The sequence below is a fragment of the Cyprinus carpio genome, chromosome A10, assembly GCF_018340385.1.
Source record: "Cyprinus carpio isolate SPL01 chromosome A10, ASM1834038v1, whole genome shotgun sequence".
NCBI classification, from domain to species: domain Eukaryota; kingdom Metazoa; phylum Chordata; class Actinopteri; order Cypriniformes; family Cyprinidae; genus Cyprinus; species Cyprinus carpio.
In genome coordinates, this window is record NC_056581.1 from 6,739,461 (window position 1) to 6,750,010 (window position 10,550).

General features: G+C 38.8%; 1 protein-coding gene across 1 annotated transcript; it reads right to left on the reverse strand.

The window, feature by feature from the left end:
* Window positions 1-218: 218 nt before the first annotated feature.
* On the reverse strand, window positions 219-7,553 carry LOC109072953 (5-hydroxytryptamine receptor 7-like). The gene is made up of 2 exons (XM_042764889.1): window positions 6,861-7,553; window positions 219-1,700 (listed from the first exon to the last, which is right to left on the reverse strand). Exons 1-2 carry the CDS (start codon window positions 7,319-7,321, stop codon window positions 950-952), a joined length of 1,212 nt encoding a protein of 403 aa, XP_042620823.1. The 5' UTR covers window positions 7,322-7,553; the 3' UTR covers window positions 219-949.
* Between the last annotated feature and the right edge of the window lie 2,997 nt (window positions 7,554-10,550).

Below are 10,550 nucleotides of genomic sequence, written 5' to 3' on the forward strand. Positions count from 1 at the left end.
CCTTTTTACTGTCCCTATGACTCGCATCATGTTTTGACCTCCAGATGAAAACCGTTGCTGAGAGCATAACACAAGGTTCATTGGAAAAACTTGCTACAGTATGTAGCATAATGCTGGAAATGTACAGAGTAAACAGTGAAAAGTATATTATAGAAAATAGAAAAAGACCTGTTGAATGTGGTTTCAAGAAACTTTCAACCCAGGCTCAATCGATTTCCCTGTGGTGACATTTTTGCAAAGGGACGTTACACTGGTTCTTACGAGTTTCACAACACTTTCAAAGTGATGAAATGTTCAAAAGTGTTAATGCTTTAATCGCTTTTGGAAATATTGTGCCACTTAAAATCATTTCTAAAATGGAATGTAAATATCCACCTCATCCAGCACTCTTTTGGATTCCCAAGCTGTTAAATGGTAAGGGTCTAGCAGCGCCCCTTAGCTACCTTGTTAACAAATCCAAATGTGAGATAAAAACGCAATGCTGAAGTAACCATGCAAGTTTAGCTCATTTGTTTTATCGTGATTTGTGTTTCACTGGATGCACACCCAAGTGCTCTAAATCGCAAGTGCATTGCTCAGTGTACCAGGTGACCAGAACAGCCATGACCATAGAGCTGCTTCTGCTTCAAAACGTATGTACAGTATGTAATTGTTAATATAGCATTGTGCAAGGAACCATATGAAAATAAGTCTTTATTAGTCCTATAATCACAATTTGTGTGAAAAGGAATAAAAGTGATTGATATTTTACTGTCTTTTCATTTCAGCTGGAAATTGCAGTGAATCATTTAGAATGTTTAGATTAGAATGTTTTACATTAGAATATTTTTGCTTAATTAGAATTATTGTAATTCCCAGTGAACTCCCTCCAAACTGTGCTGCTTAACTTGTAGAAGAGTCAAGAAGATATATTATGCACCATCCCATCATATAAACAGATTGTGAGCAGTCAGAGTTTTAGAGCCTCATGCACTCCCATAGCCGAGAGTCGGCGATTAATGTTTCGATATCTGCAGCGTAGCAGGTCTTTATAAGTTGAACGTAGGTCTCGGTTGAAGAAGGCATAGATGAAAGGGTTCATGAGTGAGTTGGTGTAGCCCAACCACAGTAGTACTCGCTCCAGCCAGACGGGGGCGCAATTGCAGAGCAGACCGCAGATGAACGGCCGCGCTGTGGTGAAAAGGAAAAACGGCAACCAACAGACCGAAAAAACTCCCATAATCACCCCGAGGGTGGTGGCTGCCTTCTGCTCGCGCCTTAAAATCAAGGCTCTCCGCCGTTCGCGGTTCAACAGGCAGGAGAGGGTAGAAAACTCTTCGTTAGCTGCAGCGTTCTTCATCCCATGCATGCAGAGCCCTTCTACGGTGGCCAACGCTGGATCAGGACAGGCCATCTGAATTGGGGGAAGTGCAGTAAAGTGGTGCTTGGCCCCACTTTTGCGGGCAGCTTTGAAAATCTTGTAATACATGAAAAGCATGACCACCATTGGGATGTAGAAGGCCACAGCGGTGGAGTAGAGGGTGTAGCCCACATCCTGGCTGATCAGACACACTCCCGCAGTATTGATGTTCTGAGCCCAGCCGCAGAATGGCGGCAGAGTGATGGATGCCGATACCAACCAGACGCTGACTATCATCTTGGCCATCAGCTGTCCATTCTGTCTCGCTGGATAGGTCAAAGGTCGAGTTATTCCGAGGTATCTGCGGAAGCAGAGGATAACGCGGTTAATGAGGTAACTTCAAATGACGTGTTTTAGCAGAGAACTGCATTCCTCAAAACGACTGAACCCAAAGATCTCGCATCTAGAGAACCCCGTAATATGCCTGATATGGCTCAAAATACCTCAAAAGCACCAGACCCAAGAAATCCCTTCTGACCTGAGTTTCACCAACAACCTGAGTGGAAAGATTATCCAACTAATCAAGTGAAGTGAAGATTTTTGAACAACACTCTTAAAAAGGGAGTTTTTGCAGTGACGCCACAGAAGAACCATTTTTGGTTACCCAAAGAACCGTTCGGTGAACAGTTCCTAAAACAAACAATTTTACTTTGCGTGAAGGAGATTGCAACAATCTAAAGAAACTTCTTCCATTATAAAGAACCTTTTGTGGAATGGAAAGTTTCCATGGATGCTAAAGGTTCTTTATGGTTCTTTTCCACTGCGTGGTAGGACTTGGCTCGGCACGGAACGGCATGGCACGGCTCAGTTTGCATTTCCACTGCAGTGTAGTATCGCTTTAGAGTGGAAGGGATTATTTACATATCATTATAGCTGTGCTGCCTCTACTGCAGCGACCCCTGAAAAACTTTTTCATTCCGCGTTGCCCCATCAAGCTCTCACTGGATCTGCTATCAACGAGAGGAACGTCTGTACTTCCACAACAGACAACGAAACGGCCACTTTTGGTCATTAAAAAAAGGTGCGCTCGGTCAAAACAGTTGGGTTCGATTCTTTGCTGGCTGTGCTGATTTAAATCTAGCGGTTGTGTTGTGTTTGTGTCGCAAGTTCAGTGACGCAGGTAGTGACGATTCTCTCCAGCCAATCTGTGATCAGCAGAGTTTACACGTCACGTTTTGGTAATGGTACGGTTCACTAGGAACCTCAACTGAGGTGGTACTAAAAAAAGTACCAAGTACCAGGTACTGTACCCAGTGGAAAACCCAACAAAAAGTGAACCGTACCAAGCCGTACCATGCAGTGGAAAAGCGCCAACAGATTACTTGGTCAAACTAGCCCTGTGTATTAATATGCCTACTTCACTACTGCATAGTGGGTGAAAAACAGTATGTGAAAAGAGTAGTATGTCTGAATTCACAGCATTCGTAAAAAGGTAAATGAAAAGTACCCGGATGGCCTACTATTTGGTACTTGACTTGACTTGACTTGACTACTATTTCAGCCGAGATACACAAGATTTGTGAATGGCAGTGAAATGACGCAACTGGCACATGACGATGTCAACATGGCCAATGTAGTACATCTTGATTTCATTCTTACTACACACATTCATATCATAGAACAGGGGTTCTCAACTCTGGCCTTCGAGAGCCTTATACAGAACATACCTTCATAACAGTCACAAAGTTTGTTCCTCACCAAAAGTAGTATTATGCCATTTTGAATGCTCCAGTGGATTCATTTACATATTAGAACCATATTTGATTGGTTGGTATTTGATTCACACACAGTCAGTTGTTAATTTCTTATTAATGCACTCAATGTCAGTAGCAAAAAAAAAAAAAGAGCTCAATTTCTCGGTGCAAATTAAACTTGCATTGAGATGTTCAACGTGATGGCTTTGTCAAAAAGTTTCAGTCAGCATTAGCGCATTCACTCCGCATGGCTTCAAAAGCTTTTAAAAAACTCTCATAATGTTCCCCATTATGAATATGTAATGTTTGTATTAGCAGTCTTTCTTGCTGCATCTCTCTCTTCTCTGTCTTATAATAGTGTTTATAGGGAACCTTGGGCACGAAAGAAGGACTATATCCTCTGTTACGAATTATCTAATTTCATTGTCCACATCATTAGACACTGATACAAGACAACGAAACTGAAATGCACTCCTAAAGTGTACATTCTGTAATTGGAGCTGTGGCTCGCTGGTTATTGCAATCCAACATGTTGAGCCTTGGTGCTCTTGTGGCTGACGTGAGTTTAAATCTGTGGGAAAATCACACTCTATACAGCTTTCCCACAACACACTGCATTCATCAAAATCTGGTTTCATCAGAAAGGTTCTATGGATCTAAATTTTGAATGTAACATGGTACATTGGCTTCTCTTTACTAACTAAAGCAGAAAGTCTCTATTCCCCTGACCTCCTCTAAAAATAAAAGCTTTCATTTCACGCATGAGAATCCCTCTGATCAAGGAAAGGCTTAGAGACACTTATTGGATCTGACATTTAAGGTGGTTAAAACCCTTCATACACCTACATAGAAACTCCAAATAAATCGTTGGACCATAAAACCATTTCTTATTAGTTTCTAAAATGCTCTCTTTACGTTATTTATTTATTTTCTGACAATTAAAATATAATATGTTTTAGATATAGACTATTTCCCCAATTGAATTATATATTAAAAAAATATATTATTCTAATTCATATTTATTTTTAAAAGAGGTTTGTTCAAATAAACCTATATGCCCAATAGGATTAGTGATGTTAGCAAGGCACACTCATGATTTGCTGATGTCTGAAAGTCTCTTCTTGGCATAGCACACTGTGATATCAGCTGGGTGGACATCTTTTGATGTTAAGTACTTTCTACACTTGTTTTCTCTTTGTGTCTCCTGTCATATTGGATGAAATACAGAACACTTGCACAAGCCTCTCAGAAAATATGAAATAATAACTGGAATAAAACAGCACTCGGTTCATAAGTGGTATTGGAGATGAACAATGTATTCTGGGGTACTTCTCAAGATTAGGCAGCTGCTGACTGAAGATCAGCCAGCAGAAGTTACTGAGACTCTTAATGAATCAGAAATGATTCAAGAACCATAAGCAATGGAAAGCAAAAGATTGTAAGGGACCACAAGGTCAGACACTGGTAGTTATAAAATACTTGAATAAAAGCATGTTTTGCATGCTATTATTTGGTCTATAGAGGCAGTACATAAATCTAAAGCAGCTAAATGGAAGTTTAACAAGCTTTCAGTCAGAAACTCTCAGTGCAAACTGAGAGTTTCTGTGGCATGATGGTCAGATAAAAGCAAAATGGCAGAACAAAGCAAAGTTGAAGGTCTTAATATGAGAGGATTGTTAAGGGTTGTAAGGTGTTGATTACATCCATATTATTGAATTTGCACCTCAGTGTTCAATTATGTGTAATGAAAGGCACCCTTGAACTATCAAATATATCAAAGCTAATTAATTTAAGAGAACTGCAGTATTCGAAAACAAAGGTAGAAACAAATGTTTTGCAGGAACATCATTAGAGAATTGTACTTTCAGTATCATCCACTAAATTTCAAACCCTTTTAGTGTATTTTATTAAGAGGTCTTATCTGTTCATAATGATAAATTACATTAATTTACCTCTCATCTGGGATGTGTTGTATTTTGCCTTTCACTTTTTACAAAAGGGGGACAAAATACAAAAACAAAAAAAAATTAAAACACTTGCAATTTCTGAGTGAAAATTGTTTCAAATCCTACATCCTTTGTTTTTCAGTGCATTCAGACCGTTTGAAGAACAAGTAATCACATATTTGCCGTATACTCCCATACCTGTTTTACTCAATTCATATTGACAGATTGAAGGTTGTTAGAGAAAAATAAAACTAGCTGTTTTATTGAAAAGAAAAGCCTTGGTGAAAAAAGAAAAATCTCCGTCAGGTACATAGAGACCTTGGTTGGATGGTATTTTGTCATTGTCTTCTAAATGAAGCTGCAAATCTTTAAAAGAGAATATTTCTATAGCCAGCTAATCTGTGAATTATTTATGTTCAGCACTTGCAAAATGTACTATTCACGGTATAACTTTAAAGGTTAGTGAAATAGTCTTTGTCTTCAAGGCTGTGTCTTGCAGTCTTAGTCACCCATAAAACAAAGTGAAAAGATTGTTTTTAAATATTTGCATAATTCTCAGCCCACAGCTATGCAAGGAAATATTTTCAAAGGTCATTGGATAATTCTGTTTAAATCATGACAAGAAGGGAAAAAAAGGCTAATATCCAGCTCAACAGAGTGATAAATAATAGATTAATAATATGAAAAAATAGGAAATATCCAATACCATTTAATATGACCGCTCTGAAATAATCTTTTATCATACATTATGCTAATACATTTAACAAAAAAATGTATATAGGCAAATATAACAGAGACACCATTAGGCGAGGTTATTCTACATACATTGCACCATATGCTGTTCTACAAATGCCAGAAACATTCCTAGGTTTAAGGCAGGCGATACATGCTGTTGTCAGGCCAGTGCTCATCACTGAGACTTGTGCAAGCACCTAAGTATTTAATTGAATTACCACGGCCAAGCAGGGTGTTTCAGCATGCAGTACTCACCTCCTGGAGTTCCAGCTCAGAACTTTATCAAAGAGCACCATCAAAATTGCATACACACCAGGACGCAGCTTCAAAATCTAGTTCATCCAGCCTCAAATGACAGGGAAGCATTTTTAATGCTGAGTTTATTTATTTAGGTTTACTAGTGTTTTTTGTTTGTTTGTTTTAATTTTTATGAAAAAAAATATGAATAGACAATGTAATGCTTAACAGATTACAAGCTCATGTACTTTCAATTACAAAGGAGACATTTTGGTATTTTAGTTATAGTTTTTGTTGATATTTTACAAGGTCTGGAGTCAAAAATCTAATTAAGTGCTTCTTTTCTCTAGATATGTGTGTGTTGAAAAATCCATAAATATTATTTTGCAGTAGCTTTTGGATAAAAGGCGGGTTCAAGTAAAGGTAGATTTTAACCGTTATTTTTTTATTATTATTATTTATTAGAATTTTTGTTTATTTATTTTTTATGAATTGATATTTTTTTAAAATGAATATCAGGTTGGGGCGGGTTTTCACAGGTTTTATTTATTTCTAAGAATATTACTTACAGTACAAGGTTAATACATTTTTATATACATATTATTTATTATTTTCAAAACCGTAAATATTATTTTCAAACCATAAATGCTGGCTACACACACACACACACACACACACACACACACACACACACACACACACATATGTGTGTGTAATATAAAATTTGATAATAACGTTAATAAAAAGTGTCATAAAACAGATAAAAACGATCACTAGCCTATGCGAATTCCACTTTCTCCTAAAAGAATCAAACCTTTAAAGAATCTTTAACGGTTCATATGAACTTACCTATCCACACTGATCACACACAGTGTCATTATTGATGCTGTACAGCACATGACATCCATCCCAACAAAGATGTTGCAGAAAACCTCCCCAAACAGCCAGACGCCTGTCAGGTCAGTCACTATGACAAAGGGCATCACGGCAACTGCCACAGACAGATCAGCCACGGCCAGAGATACAAGCAGATAGTTTGAGGGCTGTCTGAGTTTCTTCACGACACACACCGCGATCACAACCAGAGTGTTGCCCATCACAGTGACCGCGGTGATGGTGCTGAGCATCATCCCAGTGATCACTGTCTTAGTCAAGTCCAAGTCCAGGGTCTGCTGCTCCCCACACGACTCATTACTTTTGGGCTCCGCAGTGGTTTTCACGGTGGGGGGAAACTCAGTTGTCCCATTTAAAAAGGCGATTTCGGTCTCGCTGGAACCCCAAACCAGTTGCGCGCCATGTGTCGTGAACATCACTGTATCGATATTTTGAGCGTCAATAAACCATCCGAGCGCCTGAAGTGGACAGTCAGCGTCATGGTGTCTACGACCTCTGCGAGTCCGGCAACAACTAAACACAGTGCACCCGCTCACGAACACACACAGAACTCTCTCTCAGTCTCGTTTCGCCGAGGGGTAGAAAAAATACAAGCTATAAGTAGGTTTGGAGAGCCGCTCTGTGAGTGAACCCTGATAGACGCTAAGAATAGGTCATCATCAAAATTAAAAACCAAAATTCCTCAGCCCACGACACTTAAACGAAATGTAATGTTTTAAGTAGCTATATGGATATTGAGTTACTTTAGGATAACTTTATTAATGTAGACTAAGTCATTAGCCTAGGCAACATTATAAACGAATATTCCGGTTCTTGTTCCTGATTGGTCAATACAGCGTTCGAATCCTCTTAACAGCATTTATATCGCTGGACAGTTTTTGTTGTTGTTGTTGTTGTTGTTGTTGTTGCATAGCAACGTTCTGTCAGGGTTTCGAGCGGAATTATTTCACTTTAGCTATTAATATTCTATATTATATAAGCTATAATTTTAAATGGCATCAAAATAATAATAATAATAATTAATAATTCAGACAGAAGCAGTTCACTAGTTTTAATGCATTCAGTAATGGTCATTCCAATATACTCAGGGTAGCCTAATGAAACACTCTCACACCTGTCCCATACAGATTAGCATCTGCAGCGAATTGTAAAATTCTAAATTATCCATTACTGTCACTTATTTTCCAGCATGATATCACATTTGAGAGGGGATATATTCAGATATGTTTTGTTAGCAAACATTAATTTTGCTCATATTTTACTGTTCATGCATAACAAAATGTTTACATAGCGCCCTCTCTGTGCAGTAGAATGTCGCCCTCTGGTGATGAATCTTGGCTTCAAACACTTTTCATTCCAGAGCTTTATGCCAGGTATGTTTAAACACGAGGGATTTGTTCTGGTGATAGAAGCTTCCACAGCACAAGCAGATTACAATGACAAGACACAGATAGTAAAAACAGAATAAGTAAACAGGAAATAATAATACAACAAATATTTAAAAATATATGTACAAATGCAAGGAAATGTGAATAAGAAGTGTGGTGTGTTAAATAAATAAATAAATGTATAAATAGTGTTGTGTTTTTTGCCAAGTTAACTGTCCATGAGGAGGGAAGAAACTGTTCTTATGCTGGCTGTTCTGGTGCTCTCTGTAGCGCTGACCAGATGGCAACGGTTCAAAGAGGAAGTGGGCTGGGTGTGAGGGGTCCAGAATGGTTTTGCCAGCTCCTTTACTCACTCTGGATAAGTGCAGATCTTGGGGAGTGGTTGGGGAGCTGCTCCTGTGGCAGGTTGGATTTCCTCAGCCGGCGAAGGAAGTACAACCTCTGCTGGGCCTTTATGACAAGGGAGTCAATGTGGAACTCCCACTTCAGGTCCTGAGAGATGGTGGTGCCCAGGAACTTGAATGACTCCACTGTTGTTACAGTGCTGTCCATGATGGTGAGTGGAGGGAGTGCAGGGGGTTCCACTGTTTTGAGTGTGTTCAGCTCTGGGTTGCTAAAACTGCTCCAGTTCCTCATATAAGGATGAGATCCTTATATGAGATATTATATGAGATCCTCATGGTTTATCCAGATTTTGTAGGATGTAGTGCAGTCCCATGTTGACTGCATCATCCACAGATGCTGGACCAGCTCCAGTCTTTCAAATGGCTTCATGACCACAGACGTTAAAGCAACAGGTCTGTAGTCCCTCAGTCCTGTGATTTTGGGTCTCTTTGGGATGGGGATGATGGTGGAGCATTTGATGCAGGAAGGGACTTCGCACAGCTCCAGTGATCTGTTGAAGATCTGTGTGAAGATGGGGGCCAGCTGGTCAGCACTGGATTTCAGACAGACCTGATGCACATCCCTTTCACAGACCTGAAGTGCAGAAGGGGAAGAGGGGGTTGCTTGAGGTGTTAATAGATCCATGGAGAGAAGATCAAAATGGGTGTGGGGTGAGAGACAGGGTTTTTCAAACCTGCAATAGAACTCATTCAAATCGTCAGCCAATTGTTGATTCAAAACAGTGCAGGGGGATGGTGTCTTGAAATTGGATTGTCTTTCAATCCTGTCCACACTGATGCAGGGTCATTGTCTGTAAACTTGTTTCTTAGCCTCTCAGAGTAGTTTCTCTTAGCCACTCTGATCTCCTTTGTCAGTGTATTTTTTGCCTATGAATCTAGAATAGCCTACATCAAATTAGCTACACGATGGGCAGTGTTGGGAAGGTCGTTTTGGAAATGTTAAAGGTTACAGATTAAAAGGTACCCATTCAAAATGTAATAAGTAGTGTAACTATTTCAATTACTTTATTAATGTAACTGATTACATTTGATTACTTTTCTAAATTTCTAACGAATGTTTTCAACTTTTAATCATTTTCAAACATTTAAACCAGGCAGCATTCACTTTAAAGTAGTTCTCAACACTGATAACTGTCAGACTTTCAAAATTTTCAAGATTTTCATAATTTAATTTTAAAGCACAGCCACCACAAAATCAGACTTTAGCACCTACTTTGAGATGGTTCTGATTACTGATTTTTACATTTCCAGCACTGGAATGCATTTTATCACTCGCCATGGCAGCTCCCAGACAGGTTGTACTTAGCCTAAAGCTTTCAGCAGCAGTCTGGACTGATGTATTTGGCAGACGTTTTGCGCTGCAAATTCAAACAAGAGAACCAATCAAAAGCATCCGAATAGCTTAAAATGGCAGGAGGCACCGTGGATACCAAAAACAGGCAAAGCTAATTTATATTATTCAACACACTCTAGTTTTCTGCAGAAAATATTCAGGTGTAACCCTCTTAGTAATCGTTAACATTTTCATAAGTAACTGTAATTGATTACTTTTACATTTATTTTGTAATTAAATTACGTAACGCTGTTGCATGTAACTAGTTACATGTAAATTAGCCCTCTCTTTATTATGAATAGATATTTTAAATGTACTTTGTCATATTTATACCCGCTTTTTGGCTACTGAGTCTGTTAAATCAACAAAATTATTCACAGTTTCCATGATTTAGTTTTGTAAAGAAAAGAAAACAATAGGTGTAGCCTAAATTAGAATATTTTTTTCTATATGCAGGTCATTAGCCTATGGGGTAGTAGAATGTATGTCTGGATGCACTTATATATGTCGTGGTGTGTAA